Source organism: Anguilla rostrata, chromosome 3 (assembly GCF_018555375.3).
Source record: "Anguilla rostrata isolate EN2019 chromosome 3, ASM1855537v3, whole genome shotgun sequence".
Taxonomy (NCBI): domain Eukaryota; kingdom Metazoa; phylum Chordata; class Actinopteri; order Anguilliformes; family Anguillidae; genus Anguilla; species Anguilla rostrata.
In genome coordinates, this window is record NC_057935.1 from 37,404,057 (window position 1) to 37,420,960 (window position 16,904).

Here is a 16,904-nt window from a genome sequence, read left to right on the forward strand (position 1 = left end):
TTAAGTCCTGGTAAGGCACCACTTACCTGAATCCCCCTGAGCGAGGAAGCTCCCATGTAAAGGAAAACTCCGTACAGCACAGGCATGGGGATGAACTACAGATACAGGACAGGAACAGGTTCAGCAACGGCCTTTTCACACAGCTATCTGAAACACTAGGGGCTCATGAAGATTAGTTCATAATTCTCATTGAAAATTGACTTTCTACTTTTACAGTTGACAAGTGAGAAGTTCAGTGTCAAGGTAACTGTATTTTTTGATTGTCTTTTAAATGCTTACTGTATTTTTTCCTTTCGTATGCTTATGTCTTTTATGCAAATTTCCATGTGTGGACAAGAACATTTAATATTTGTATTTGCACGTTGGAAGAATTAAAAGCAATCAACACAGCACTGGCAAACAGCAAGGCAAAGACCTACTTTAGGTCAGGTATGAACAAGAGGAGTGGGATGCTTTTTCCCGCATTGCCTGAAATGGGTATTTTATATTCCATGTGTTAAATTTCTATTGTAAAGGGCTGTGTGACAACCTGTTTATAATCGCTGCCAAACAAATGATAGATCGGCTCTCTGACCTTGAGGACGGAGGTCATGAAGACGGAACAGCCCATGAGCAGGAAGATCATGAGGCCGGTGAAGCGCTGCTCCCGGATGCCCAGGAACTTGGGCTGCTCCCCGGGGGCGGAGCACTCCGACTCCAGCTTCAGGCTGTTGACGTGGGAGATGGAGAGCACGGTGGCTGCCACAAACCAGGGGAGGCCCATTATCGAGCACACGCCCAGCATCAGCCCCACCACGAACAGGTCCAGGTGATACCCACAGCCTTTCTGCAGGGAGAACCAACAACAACCAAACAAAATACACCTTTAACTATTCTCTGAAAAAAAACTGTCCTTGGTTTATCTCACAACCACCATTTAAGATCAACATATAAGGAGATTTGAAGATTTCTGGAAATAAATTATTTGGAAATTAACCTCAACGAATGTGTTTAATTGGATAAATATGCCTTGTATGACAACAATATTGTGTCATATAGTTTACAATGCTGTTACTACAGTCAATTCTGCCATAATTTCATGCACACAGGTTAAGTGCAACTTTAAGGATATGATATACAGTACTTGTATTTGCGTATCAGAAGGTACACTGGCAATGATTATGTGTGTTTATATGCATATGTAACACCTTTGCTAGTGAAACTGAAAAAAAATTAAACAACATATTGCAAAAAAGATGGTCTTAATTGATTATTTCTGAAAAGTCTCATCAGTTAAAGGAAGTGTAAACTGTGCATATTCATAATATCAGACAGAATTATTAAAATATCAGAACTGGGTCATTATTAGTTATTTCAAGTACAGGGCACAGATGGAAGTGAGTTAATTCTGACACCTGATAATATTTCAAAGAACCAGGGACCCTGGAAAAACTTGAATTAGTGATACATTCAATTTAAATTACAATGAAATGATGAGCCAAGATGGGGTCAATTGTCTGTTTTCATGGCTGGTCTTAATACAGTGAGCTCTGTAATGTTTGGGACAAAGAGAAATGTTTTCTCCGTACTCAATTTTAGATTGGCTCTCTGTACAATTTCAGACTGACAATCAAACAATTCACATGCGGTTAAAGTGCACATTCTCAGCTTTTATTTAAGGGTATTCTTATGTACTTTGGTTTAGCAGTATATTTGGGATTATAGTCTTGTTGTAGGATTCAGTGCCATGCAATGACTTGAGGCATTTGGTTGAACTTCCAGAGATAAGATGCTTCTATACACTTCAAAATTAATTCTACTGCTGCTATCGGCAGTTACATCATCAATGAAGACAAGTGAGCCAGTCCCTGTAGCAGCCATACATGCCCAAACCATAACACCCCTGCCACCATGTTTCAAAGATGAGGGGCAGTTTCGTTTGGCCTCCATCGTGTCATTACTATGATACAAGTGAATCTTGGGTCATCTGTCCACAAAACCTTTTTCCAGAACTCTGAAAGGTACTTGTTAGCAAAGTGTAACCTGGCCATCCTGTTTTTGCATCTGACTAGTGGTTTGCATCTCGAAAGGAGGCCCTGTAGTTTTGTTTGTGAAGTCTTTAACTGACAATAGTCACTGACACCTCCATGCCTGCCTCTTGAAGAGTGTTTCTGATTTATTGGACAGGTGTTTGCACATTTTTCTTCATTACGGTGAGAATTCTTCAATCATCAACTGTAGAGCTCCTCCTCAGGCCCTTTGCGGTTAATGAACTCAGCAGCGCCCTCCGTCTTTTCAATGATGTTCCAAACAGTGTATTTTGGTAAGCCTAAGGTTTGGCTAAAGTCTCATATACTTTTTTTTGTATTTCTCAGCCTCATAATTGCTTCCTTGACTTTCATTGGCACAATTCTGCTCTTCATGTTGACAAATGTCAAGAATAGACTCCAAAGAAAATCAAAAGCCAAAAATCAACGACTAGGTACTGACAGCTCTCTGATACCTACGGTACACTAAGGAAGCAATTGCACACATCTGACTAATCAGAAACACCGGTGAAGCCATTTTTCCCAAATATGTATGGTGCCCTGAAATGGGAGGGCTATGTATAACAAGCAATTTCTATATGATGAAACGAAAATGTACAATAAAACCCTTTAATAAAAGTTGAGAATCTGTACTTTAAACACTTGTGCATTGTTTGATTACAAATCTGAAATTGTGTAGTACAGAGCTAAATCAAGAAAACAATATGTCTTTGTCCCAAACATTATGGAGCTCACTGTAAATCTGATGTACACATTCTTCATACATCCAACAAACCACTTTTTTGGGGTGTTATTCTCCACATAATATATCATTTTACTGTATATTAAAGGACAAATAATTTAACACTGAAGCCATAATTTAACAGTTGATAAATGGGGAGGTGTTTCTCTCGGAATACTTAAACATAATGACTAAATATTACTTCATAAAAAGGTACAGCATTAAAAACAATATAACAGGTACACACATAACTACCATAGTTCAATATTAATACTAGTCATTTTAAAATGGTAGGAATCAGGATAGAATAATATTTACATTTGTAAAATAAATTTCAGATGAGCACTGAAGAAGAGGGTCTGTTTGCTGTCCATACCTTGAGTTTGTGCTCCTTTCGGTTGATGATCACAGCTGTGATCTGCTGGTCCATAAAAATAAGTATGGTGCACAGCAGGGCAGGGATGACTGTCACAACCGTGGTCCACCAGGGATTGGGGCCCAAGGGGTTGACAAACCAATTGCGGTCATCTCTGGTGGGCTACAGGAGGGCATGGTATTTATTTACAGGAAAGTACAATCTGAGGGAATCCTTGGGACAGTAAATTCCTTTTGTGCATTGTGAGTCAGTTTCAGTTTAGCCACGAGCAATGAAAGTTTTGGTCCTTCTTTATTCAACTGCAATGCGTACTTATGACTGTGAAACACAACCTGTTTGCTGACTGATTACACAACTCACCTTAAACTTACTGGGGACTTGGAGCTTTGGAGATGGGACTCCTAAGGCATAGTCAACGAAAACCATGGTGAGGATGGTGATGAAGACGGCAAAGTCGCTGATGATGGCTCTCACCTGAGAAGAAAACCATAGCAAAACTCAAAACACCACAATCTTTAACCATTTGGCTCTTCCCTGCCAGTCCAACTGGGCGTGCTCCTGGAAAACAACTACATGCAAACCCTGCAGTAATTTACAGTACAGTCAAAAATGAATGTGCACACCTGAGATGGACCTTGAAATTAATTTCAAGCTTCCAGGAACAAGTTAGCAAGTATTCAAATCAAATGAACTCCAGGGAAAGTCAAGGCTCCCTAAATACAGATTCATACTTGAATACTACATCCATAAATAAGCAATGCAGTATTAGAAAACAGACTATAGGACTTTTCCTGAGCCTTCCCAGAATTCATCACTAGAGGTCGCCAGCAGGCTATGCTATTGAACAGAACATGAGATCTGACTTGCTTTGGTGGGAAAGTAGCGGGTTGTCTTGAACTCCTTGAGGAAAGCAGACATAGCGACGGTGGAGAAGAAGAGCACAATGGACCAGAAGAGGACATCGGGGACGTACGGGCCATGGGGACCGCAGGCGCTGCCCACAAACTCCCCTCGTTTCTCTATGCAGTCCTGGAACAGCAAAGGGAACCTCACAGCCTGGGTCTGTGCCACAGGGATCCACAGGACTCACAGAGAGAACTTACACATCTTTTATTTAAATAAATTTATACATGCATATTCATGTATTTTTTATTTTATTTTATTTATTTAATTTTTTGGCTGAGGCAAGATTACAGGGTATAATAACACATATAGACGCAAGATCATATCCAGTGAACATTTTTGCGGGGAAAAGTGGGTGAAAACTGTGTCTAAGCATTCAGATGAAAACATGGCTACATTTGATTGAAAAACAAAAGTTTTATAGCTGACTAGGTCGTAGCCAGGTTTGAAATCAAAAGCTTCTGGCAAACCACTGAAACATCCACAGCTACCATGTGAAATACACTCAAATAGGTGCTAGCTTTAGCATGAATATAAATAAGTTTTATGTATAAATTTATGTATTTCTGTATACTGCCTGACTGTGACCTGTTGGGTAGGTATAGCAGAGGGGTAGATTACAGAGAAGAAAGTAAGTACAGTATATTTTATTAATCCCTGGAGAAGAACTGGTTTGTTGTTAGCAATAATACAGACATGCAACAATCACAGACATGACAAAATCAGTTAATTTTGTTCTGTTCTAAATACACATTTATAACATAAAAGACAATAATTTAAACCTTTAAATAACATGGCGCACAGTATTCATTCAACAAGCACGATAAACATCCATAATATTCCACAGGCAGAGTTTTGGCAGTCACGGTTGTAGTGTACTGAAGGGACCCCTGCAATGTGTAATTGGTGAGGCTGGTTTGTGTACTGCTGACGAAGTGTGCATCATTACAATTAATGGCACAGCAGCCCAAGACAAAACAAATGGAATACATGAAATGTGCTTTTACAGTGATTTTGCATGGCTAATCCTGGGTAATCCCATCCACATGCCCTTAATCTCTTCTCTTGGTGCAGCTCCATCTGGGAGAACATGCCATGCGGAGACAAAGCTCAGAAAAAGCCCTCTGTGTATTCAAAACCGTTCCCAACAAGCAGCTTTTAATCTCCAAATAAAAGCAGGTGACAGTGTGAAAAGCCCTTTTCCAGCTGTCAGACCTTGCTAAATAATCACTAATATAGAAAATGGTATCTCCCTGTATGCGACACACTTTAAGCACAGCACTGCCTCTCATACCTGTGTTTTGCAAAGGTTTTATTCTGCAGTCACATATGAGAAAGATCAAAGATCTGCATTCACAGATGAGAAAGATCACAGATCTGCATTCACATATGAGACAGATCACAGATCTGCATTCACCGATGAGACAGATCACAATTCTGCATTCACAAACGAGAAAGATCACAGACCTGCATTCACAAACGAGAGATCACAGATCTGCATTCACAGACAAGACAAATCACAGATCTGCATTCACAGACGAGAACGATCACAGATCTGCATTCACAGATGAGACAGATTACAGATCAACATTCACAGATGAGACAGATCACAGATCTGCATTCACAGATGAGACAGATCACAATTCTGCATTCACAGACGCAGCACAGATACAGACGCATTCACAAGAGCAGACTGCAGATCACTTCACAGACGACAGATCACAGATCTTGAATCCAATCAGACAGATCACAATCTGCATTCACAAAGTTTCTTTACCTGGGCATCCAGAGCACCATAGATCTCGGATTGTGATGTGTGTCTCCAAAAGTGGGTGCATTGCTGGAGTCCGAGCTGCTTACAGGCACACCTACAGGGGAGGAGGCATACCTGGATCACCTGTCCAATGACATCATCACCTTAAAACAAGAAAACACTGCACCTGTTTGCAATAAGCTTTCTACATGACCAGTGACATAGCTCTCATTTCAGATGTGTAAAATGGGTCTTTCACCCCTTAGTTGACAAATCACAGACTTGAGCCTCAGCAATATCATTAACTCACTGTGACCAGGAATCTGGAGTGGGACACATAGTTAGTCCTTCGGCTAGGGGAGACCATAGACGAGAATATGACAGTGACAGTGATTGCAATGAGTTTCCATGGGCTCGTGAAAAGCGTTTCAAAACTGCAGAAGTGCAGTTTTCATCCTGCCATATTGTACAAATTGGAGCCAGAGACTGTGCAGTAGGGAAAAGGAGGGACACTTATATGGTCCTGAAGTCTGGGCCGTTGTCTGGGTCTTCCAATAAACGTGTGAGATACAGTTACGTGCAGTTGCTTGGCAGTGATGTAAACTGTGCCTGATTCATCCACAATATATTAAGATATTGTCCAAATGCAACAAAACAGCAGATGGGGAGACATTAAGCAAAGAAAAAACACCATAGCGACTACATGTTCTTGTGGGAAAAAATTATTGACTTATTTTGACCGTATTGTTACCACTGACTTGCACTGAAATGGGTGGCTGAAAGACCTATACTGGAGCCAACCACACAGGCACTAGCGAGCAACGTCTCTCAACAAGACCAGGAAGTTAGCTCCAAAAACAAATGCCATTTTTTGGTTGCTTGGTGAGAACCCTCTAGTTGATCGGGTGCCTGCTGTCCGCCAGCACAAGCCACACATGCAGTGCACTCCACTGACACAATGACTGAGAGCTTGTGGACGGTGAAAATGGCTGGACTACGCAGAGAATAGAAGCAGAAGCATGTTTTGGAAGAAAGTCTATGCTTGTCTGTGCTCTCCTAAGCTGACAGAGGAGGTTGGAGCAATGAGACCGCTTCATGAATACAATTAGCCAGGCCAAATCAGGAGAAAAAAGCAAAATCGGCCAAATGTTGGCCTGAACACTGAATGTAAAGACATCGCCAATTTATGGACTGTAACCTTTTTAGAATTACTGCCAGGTTTTTTGGGCCTTATCAGTGTGGACCTTATGTTCCATAAAAATCCCTGATAATGATTCCTCAGTTTTTTTAAATTCATCATCAGACAGAGACCGAAGAGTGCTTATGCATTCCAGAATGTATGAATTATTCAGTGACAGGAGCCATTTAATTGGCAGTTTGTCACAATGCGCAGAAAAACAGACTGTGATATTACAGACAAAAAAAACCAACAGCACCTAATGATATCAGGCAGCATGGGATATCGCTAACCATCGGTAATTGTAGCAATTAATTCTCATAAAAAATCATTGAATTGTATGTAATTACGTAAGTGTGTAAGCGATTAAAGCACGTATCTGCGCTTTGCGAGCGAAGTTCCCAGGAACCGAGCCGAGCGCTTACCAATACTGGGTGAGTCTGTCGAGGTCATTGTGCTTGTTGATGGGGTAGGTTTCTCCCAGGTGGATCAGCTTCTCCAAGGCCTCGTAAATGAAGATGATGCAGATGAGGGAGGCGAAGGCTTCCTCAGTGAAGCGCGTGATGTAGCAGACCAGGGAGCTGGCGTCCGTGGCCACCAGGACCAGGCAGAGGAACGCGGTCCACAGTCCGATGCACGCTCTCAGCGAGAGGTAGGACAGCCCGTACTCCCTGGCGGGGACGAGGAGGCATGCAATCTCTGAACGCATGTACATAATCTGCGGCCATCTGCCTGCAGCCTGACTGGCATATGCACTTGATCAGCGTAACGTGTTTATCATGCATTACTGTGGCTCTAGGCCAGACAGCAGTGAGTAACATAGGGCTGCCCTTTCCTTCCCTTCTGTTCCACTTTGGCCCCGTTTCTACAGCAAATCCACCCCCTGCTCTCCAGACTGGGGTCGGCTACTCCAGCTGTGAAAGAGTCTCAAGTGAGAGAGGCTAACGTCCCCCGACCTATGTACACTGGCCATTCTGATCTTTTACACCAAGCTAAAATTTGATTGGTTGTAGCTATGCCTCCTGCATGCAGTGTGTGATCATGTAAATACAGCTGTGCCTGGTGTGTGCGGTATGCGATCATGTGAATACAGCTAAAAGCACCACCTACGAGTAAGGTACAGATATCAGAGTATGCAGCATTATAGTACTATAAATGTGAGTTTTAGACTACTGTTTAACATATGATAAGTGGTGACAGTTACAGTTAAATTCTTCCTGTACGCAGGCAACTAAACAATCTACTGTTAACACAATTTCCGGAGCAATAGATCTACGCCATGCAGAAGATCAGACATCCATGATGATGTGAGTCAGATATACAGTAGTAGACCGGCTGTCTATTTGATTAGCTCTACACATTTCGTACGGCACAGCTGAGCTATTCAGAATGTGGCAGTAACGGCTAGCCACTTGAAATGACAGAGCCAGGCATTAAACACTTGCTCATGGTTATGTTCAGCATGTAGGAAATCTGCTTGTGTGTTACCCATCCCTTATGAAGTTTAGCATCACAATATTATAGATATGCCACTTGGAACTTGTGATAGGGTTTCGGCACATACCCTGACGTCCAGAATTTAGTTCTGAAAAGAGGGGGTGTTGATGGATCAAGTCCTTGTATCAGGTTTATCTTCAGTGAAAAATGTCCTTATTTTTGGCAATTGAACTACTTTATCATAAGTGCCTATAGCCACAGAACATATTGCACCTGTTTAACACTGTTGCCAGACTGACCAAGAATGAAGTTGATCCATGTGTTTCAATATCATTTAGTAGCAATGACTTTATGAATTTCTTTGATGACACAATTGTAAAAATCAGGGACAAGATTCAAAGTTCTCCTGCCAACCCTCATATAGGGTCTGCCCTTCCATCCGCTCAACGCATGGATGCAGAATCTTCAGAAGAATCTTCAGAAAGACGGGCGGCCTATCTAAACTCTTTTGCTCCAATAGACCTTGTGGAGTTTAATGCCATAGTTAATTCCTCAAAATCTTCTACTTGTCTTCTAGACCCTATCCCTACGAAGCTTTTCAAGGAGATACTACCAGTGATTGGAACACCAATGTTACATATTGTCAATGCGTCTTTAGCATCTGGACACATACCACAGACTCTTAAACTTGCAGTCATCAAACACCTTCTGAAGAAGTCAAACTTGGATGTGAATGACCTGTCTAACTACAGGCCTATCTCGAACCTCCCGTTCCTTTCTAAAATACTAGAAAAGGCCATTTCAAAACAACTTGGTTCATTTTTGCACTCCAATCATATATTGGAAGTTTTTCAATCTGGTTTTAGACCCTCTCACAGCACTGAAACAGCCCTGGAAAAAATACTCAATGACCTCCTCCTCACTTCAGACAATGGCTGCATCTCTGTACTTGTGCTTTTAGACTTAAGCGCAGCATTTGACACAGTTGATCACCTCATCCTTCTGGATAGGCTTGAAAATCTTGTAGGCCTCCGTGGACAGGTACTCTCTTGGTTCAGATCATACCTATCAGACCGATATCAATTTGTGCATTTTAATAATGATTCCTCTTATAAATCCAGGATTAGATATGGAGTACCACAAGGATCTGTGCTTGGGCCTTTGCTCTTCTCTTTTTATATGCTCCCCCTGGGACAAGTTATTCGCAAACATGGCATTAATTTCCACTGGTATGCAGATGACACTCAGTTGTATCTATCAGTTAAACCTGATGAAGTTGTCCAGCTGTCAAAGATCAAAGCCTGTCTTATAGACATAAAGGAATGGATGACCCAAAATTTTCTCTTGCTAAACTCCGATAAGACCGAGATAATGGTAGTGGGGCCCAAGATGCGAACTATCTGACTATATGCTTAACATTGATGGAATCTCCATTACTTCAGGTGCTGTAATCAAAGATCTTGGTGTTACCTTTGATACAGATCTTGCATTTGATATACATATTAAAAACATCTCTAGGGTTGCTTTTTATCACTTGAGAAATATCTCAAAAATTCCGAAAATACTGTCCTTACATGATGCAGAAAAGCTAGTTCATGCTTTTGTTACTTCAAGATTAGATTACTGCAATGCTCTTTTGTCTGGATGTGCAAATTCCTCTCTGAAAGGGCTCCAGCTAATTCAAAATGCAGCAGCTCGTATTCTCACTAGAACAAGGAGATTCGAACACATCAGCCCAATGCTAGCCTTATTCTGCCGGGGTTTTCCTTATTGCACGCAGGCACCTCTGTCTCTTCTGCTCTGCTTGCTAATATACCTTTTGAACCCCCAAACAATGTTTTTTTTTCTTGGTTTTCCTCGGCTCTGGGCACCTGCCCAGAGCTCTAGCCCAAGCTTGCTGAGCACCCCCCCCTGGCCCGGAGCTCCAGCCCTAGACCAGCTAGACCAGCTAGACCAGCTGGGCACCCCCGCCTCCTGCCACTATTGATTTTCCATAACAACCCAGTGCCTGCCCACGGCAGATGGGTTCCCCCTCTGAGTCCGAGTTTTTCCTTGCCACTGTTGCCCTAGGCTTACTCTTTGGGGGCTGATTCTCTGTAAAGCTGCTTTTATGACAAAGCTCCTTTGTTAAAAGCGCTATACAAATATAATTGATTGATTGATTGATATTGCTGGCAACCCATATTTTGTGTGAGACAGAATAATGTTCGTTATGCATTGAGTTGTTTATTGCAAAGTTTCAAGCATCTAGAGCAGACTGATTATTAACTTGTATCTGAAAGAGTTTTTGTTGCCATTTTGACATTTTGTACTCACCTGGTGCAGGCTTACTACATTTACTACTCCTTTTTCTCGTAACAAAAATGTTCAACTGTTAGAAAAATGTTATGTTCACAGGTGCAGGACTTGCACCCACCCACACATAATGTAATTATAGTTTTTGATTGGATTGTTATTCAGGAAGAAAGCCATTCCGAAAGAAAGGGTTATATGACTAAATTCTGAGGTGCACACACAAAATTAGCTTGTTAACCAAATGTGTCAGTCCATTATGGTGAATGGGGAAAGCCATACCATTTTTCATTGATCATGTCAGCTCCTGTCTCTTTACGGTGTCAAGACAGAACCCAGGAGCACAAGAAAGCATGCAGCTAGACAGACTTACTTGCAAAATTTGAACAATATCTTCTCAAACACCAGCACAGGTCCTGTACTGCCCAGTATGGTGAGAGGCTGGCCTGCAACCAGGGAATATGCTATCCCTGTCATGGAGGCTCCAAACAGGGATTCAATGGCACTCTGGAACAAAATGACAACCGTTACACTGTGTACAGTATCAGAGAAACAGGAAATGCATTCCGAAATTAACTCCATCTATGAAAAACCACCCATTGGTTCATGCAAAAAAAAAAAACAATCACCATTTATTTTACATCCTAATTTGTAATGCCTAAATTGAATTTTCAGCCTACAAAATTACTGATGGATTACGGGGTAATCTACCAACAGTTCAGGAGAGCCCCTCTGCCCCAACAGTTCGGGGGGTTAAGTGATTACCAACAGTTCAGGAGAGCCCCTCTGCCCCAACAGTTAAGTGATTTTATCACTTAATTTAGCATATTTGTAATAATTTTACATAATAATTTAGCTTTTCCATAATGTGGCCATCTGTGGCAATCTCACCCTGAAACTTCACCCTAAAATCAGTTGCCTAACTGGATCAGTATAACTATAGAAAGCAAATCTAGCAAGCTATCTAACTTTATCTAATAAAACTACAGCTACATATATATTTCATTTTTAATGTGATCCTTTTTGGTTCCCAAATTTGCTGAATTATCTTTAACAGCACAGACTGCCCTCTTGTCTTGGGTTCTTCTGGCCCACTACAAAAATACTCATTAAATAAAATAAGAGAAATGCAATGAGAATGAAAGGTCAAGGTAGTATCAGTAATTATGAAAAATATTTTATTTACATGCCCTCTCATCCCATTCACACACAACACCCACTGAAATCCAATCCACACACAGCAAGACAAAAATAAACATTGAAGAACTGTAGACAATGTTGTACTGAAACATGGCGGAGTCAAATTTTGTGTCTCACATAAGGACACAGCAAGTAAGTTATCAGGGCATAGATATGTGCATTTAACCACAACTAAGTTTTTTTAAAACCTTTGAACAGTGAGGGATCAGGAAAATACAATAACACTGAAGAAGAGTTAAGTTCCCCTTTAATAAATTTGGTCAATTAATATAAATGGCTAATCAACTGGACCTACCCAGGGTGTATCCTGCCTCTCGCCCAATGCATGCTGGGATAGGCTCCAGCACCCCCCATGACCCTGACCAAGATAATCGGGTATAGATAATGGATGGATGGATGACTAATCAACTGACATCATACATCATACAGAGTGAAATTACAACATCTGGCTCAATGAGACACTCAGCCGAGTATGACTGTATTTCATAAACTCAGTCACCTCCAGGCCATTCCACACTCCCTGTGATTGACTGTAAGTGATGAAAGGGGACTTACAATGCGACCCTCGGTGGCCTCCCCGAGCAAGCCCCCAAAGGTGATGACAGGAGACATGCAGGCGCAGTACAGGAAAAGGAAGGAGGCCAAGCACTGCAGGCTGAGTGCGTCCGTGTAGTCCGACAGGTAGTGCGGCAATTTGCGCTTAAGGTCCATGACGAGCCCGCCAAAGAGCCTAAAAGCCAGACAACCCAGAGCTGATGCATTACCAAACACTGACCATAAATACTGACCATGTCAATGTGCTTGTGCACAGTACAGTAAATCTGGGCCTGATTCAGTCTACCGCAGCACGTTAAGAGGTACACAAATCAAACTATACAAGTTACAATGCTGATTATTATTAATTAAATGCAAATTTATTAGGCCTTTCTGATGTTGTGACACCGCATCACTCAGCTCTCAAACAGGGGCTGGGTTAAGTCAGCTCTCAAATAGGGGTGGGGTTAACTGAGCTGCCAAACAGGGGTGGGGTTAACTCAGCTCTCAGATAGGGGTGGGGTTAACTCAGCTGCCAAACAGGGGAGGGGTTAACTCAGCTCTCAAACAGGGGAGGGGTTAACTCAGCTGCCAAACAGGGGAGGGGATAAGTCAGCTCTCAAATAGGGGTGGGGTTAACTGAGCTGCCAAACAAGGGAGGGGATAAGTCAGTTCTCAAATGGGGGTGGGGTTAACTCAGCCTTCAAATGGGGGTGGGGTTAAGTCAGCTCTCAAACTGGGATTGGGTTAGCCAATTGCACTGTCCACTCTAAAGCTGTCTCAAAGGAGATGGTTATTTGGATTGTGCCAGTGGATGTTCTCTGCTTTTGCAACTCACAATTCAGTCAGATCCACACATCTCTGCAACATATTTCCATCAATTGTGCATTCTTGCCAATTTGGCTGTATGATAGCTATAGCTATTTATCACATGATCTATTTTGGATTAATACAAAATAGAGATGACTTTTTTTGACAAACAATAGAAAGTTTAAGAAAGAAAAACTTTTAAATTTGCACTATATAACACATGCATTTTCCCCTAATGTCTACCCTTGTGTTAACATTAATGAACTGAATTACAGCCCATGTGATGCAACGTAAACGCCTTTTCAAGCAGGCCTGGAGAGGTTCCGGCTCATCCCAGCTCAGCATCTTTCTTTGTTTTCATTTATTTCAGAAGCCTCAAAGCACTCAGGATACAACCCTCCATTTTCCACTCAGGATGGACACCTGTCACCTTTCACTCGAATGGAAATTTACAACATTTGACTTAAAACAGAAACCAACATTTCAAATAACAAGACCAGGTTAAAACCGAGTATATGGCTGGCCCTAACACACGTGATCCGGCCGACCAATGGTGTAACTTCATAACTCGGCCGACCAATGGTGTAACTTCATCACTCAGTCACTCAGTCACAGACATTCGCGTTTGTAGGGCTGGCTCCGCTGTTGCGGTCCAGCCAAAAACCTATAGTACTACAAGCTGAAAAGGAACATATGTAACATTCCACTCTGAATAGAAGTCCACATACTTCATGACTTTTGGTTCATGCTCAGTACTAAACCGTACTGACTGTCAACCTTTTCTGAGCCCATTGGCTACAACGGAAATGGGACCACCAAGGTATGATCACATTCCCGCAGCAAAGCAAAGGGATTCGTCAACTGTGCGGCAGAGGTTGTCGTGGCAACTGCAAGCTTGACACATATCTCAGCTGAAATGCAGCATGAGGAATAAATCAAAGTCAAACTGGGCCTTTTCCCAGCGGCCCTGGGTGAACATCGCACTTCAGTCAAAAAGCCATCTGGACCAGATACAATACTAAACATACAACCTGGTTAACACAATTAAGGCAGTGAGTACTGTTTTACCGGTTGATAAAATATAAATCAGACACAATACAAGTGAAGCACACCTCTTCAATGGGTATTAAATGACTACTGTGGCTTGATTTCCTTATTGCACAAGTCCCTGACAAATAGTCCCTGGACACCTATATGCACCCCTCTGCCCCTCTGAACTGTATATCAATATGCATTTCTTCACTTGTAATGTCTATTTTACCAGCGAGTTTAATATCTTATCTTATAACCTACCTAGCCTATTTGATTATTTGCTCTGATAGAACCCTAATCACATTTTTGTTACCATTCATTCTATCGTTACTATTATACTGGGCCGGCCAACGGAGGATCAACTCCCCCACTATAGCCGATCGAGTCCCTCTTCTCACTGCGGAGTTTATTTTTACCTCACATTTGCCCGCTTTTTGGGCATTCAGGCCAGGTTTGTGGCAGATTTTCCATTCTGTTTTCTATGTAAAGTGTCTTTGCGACAGCATCTCTCTCTGTAAAAAAGCGCTATACAAATGAAATTGAATCAAGTGAATTGAACATATCTGCCGAGGAAACAGAACTAAAGCGGGAGAAAGAGGAGAGCAGAGAAAGAAAGTGCGGGCAGCTCATGGCTGAACCGCTGTATTGAACTGCTAATGAGGAGGGCGACAGTGCATGCGGCAGTAATAAATAATGCCCTCTCTCTGAACACACCCCCATCCACACAGTAGGGGACCCCCTTTCTCTCCACGCGTACACCCACACAGTGTAGAGCACCCTCCCGCCCCACTCACCCCATCTTTAGACACACTCACCTGCCAGTGCGCTGCAGCTCTGGGCCTCCATGGCCGCCGTGCTCGTTGAGCTCAGCTGTGCCATTGGGCACTGCCGGAATCTTACGCTTCTCCTGCGTGAAAAACAACCAGTGTAAGCAGGGCAGCCTCCCCTTGCAGGCATGTAAACTCTTAGAAACACCAGTAAAACCATATACAGAATGCTTTATTACATTACATTACATTTATTTAGCAGACGCTTTTATCCAGAGTACAAAAGTGCATATCATGGTCATTGGACAACTACAAAACACAGCTTCCATAAGGCACAATACTCATTTTGTACAGCTATTTCCAAGAACACAGTTCAGTTCACGCAGTGAACACTATTCTGACCTAACTTATGCCAAGCCAAGAACAAGCTACAATATTAGGACAAATACAAATGACAAAAAGTGCTGGAATGGGGGTACATGTAAAATTATTCTTCAGGCAAAGTCATTATAAGCAGTTACAAAACTCACGTTAACAACAAAATTTTATCAATGCAATTATTATATTAGTTTTATATTAATATTAATTATGCTTTTTTATTTTAATTACATTAACTAATCTGAATAACCTCAAAACTTTCACTAGCATTTGATTTCAATTTCAGCTTAGCTCTGGTTAGTTTTTAAGGTCAGGATAGGTAGTTTTAGTTTTTCAGTTTTAGGTCAGTTTTTAGTTTTAGTTTTTATTTTTATTTAATCTTACAATGATGTATTTTTTCACATGTACTTTTATCTTAGTTTAGGATAATAACCTTGTTGGGAAAGTGTGTAATTCATTTTGCTAATTGATAAAAGTGATTGATGATGATTGATGATATATAAAGACCCATAAGCACACAGCCAAACCCTACACTTAGCAATAGTGTATTTGTTGCTTTTGGATTACTTGGCTAATTGTGCCTTGAGGAGAGTGCACGTCTTTAAGGACCACGCATATGCAACATAGATATGTTTGCAGAGAGAGCGATGAATGGCTGATGTTTGTACATGGCCTTGCAGGTGGCATTCCTTTTATGGGATTGCTAGGATGTTTCCTTATTCAAATAAACATGATCAGGTACATGATTTCAATTTCCGAACAATTGGCATTCATCCTCTGATACACCTGGGATATGTACAAAATCAAAGGTCTTCACATGTTCATGAATCCCAAATTGGCTTTTCTAGTACAAGAATAATTTTAAGTTTGATGAGCAATTTTTTTTCACTTTACGATACAAGTCCTCTGTTCATAGAACTTTAACAAAAAAGAATTTAATAAAAGTTTTGTGAATGAGGCCCAATGTCTCTTTTTCACTTTACTGCAGTTACTAGAGTCCTGCTTTGGTTTTTCGTAGGAACTTCTATTGAGAACAAAATTAAGAAGAATTTAAGAAAGGTTTTGTGAATGAGGCCCAATGTCTCCTTTTCACTTTACTGCAGTGACTAGATTTAGTTGTTGCAACACCCATTAGCAGAGTATTAATTTGCCTGTCTTCAGCAAGTCTAATCAAATTAATGTACCACACCAAGAAAAGGCATATTTCTTCCATATATATCAAGCCTTCAAGACCCAAGTCTGTAACAGGGACTATCAACTCAATATAAAAACCTCCACTGTTACAGAAGAAGTCAAGTCTGAAGGTGAAGCAGTCAATTGCATCCGCTGCAATTTATCAAAAGTTCAAATGCAAAAGAGAATCTGCCAGTACAGTGAATCATTCTCACGCCTACAACTGAGAAACAGTTAATGTGAAACATTAACACTGACATAATATGGATATAAGCTGAATCAAAGCATTTTTATGGAATGCAGTGAATTAACTCCAGCGTGGTT

At 41.4% G+C, this 16,904-nt stretch overlaps 1 protein-coding gene across 1 annotated transcript in view; it reads right to left on the reverse strand.

Moving 5' to 3' along the window:
- LOC135251931 (sodium-driven chloride bicarbonate exchanger-like) overlaps positions 1-16,904 on the reverse strand; it is a 94,696-nt gene that overhangs the window by 10,611 nt on the left and 67,181 nt on the right. The window contains exons 12-22 of the mRNA XM_064329814.1: positions 15,078-15,169; positions 12,442-12,616; positions 11,060-11,193; positions 7,383-7,628; positions 5,805-5,895; positions 5,495-5,522; positions 3,992-4,209; positions 3,485-3,598; positions 3,125-3,286; positions 575-826; positions 27-95 (exon numbers count right to left, since the gene is read on the reverse strand). Coding sequence (XP_064185884.1) covers positions 27-95; positions 575-826; positions 3,125-3,286; positions 3,485-3,598; positions 3,992-4,209; positions 5,495-5,522; positions 5,805-5,895; positions 7,383-7,628; positions 11,060-11,193; positions 12,442-12,616; positions 15,078-15,169 — 1,581 coding nt within the window. The remainder of the gene's footprint in view (positions 1-26; positions 96-574; positions 827-3,124; positions 3,287-3,484; positions 3,599-3,991; positions 4,210-5,494; positions 5,523-5,804; positions 5,896-7,382; positions 7,629-11,059; positions 11,194-12,441; positions 12,617-15,077; positions 15,170-16,904) is intronic.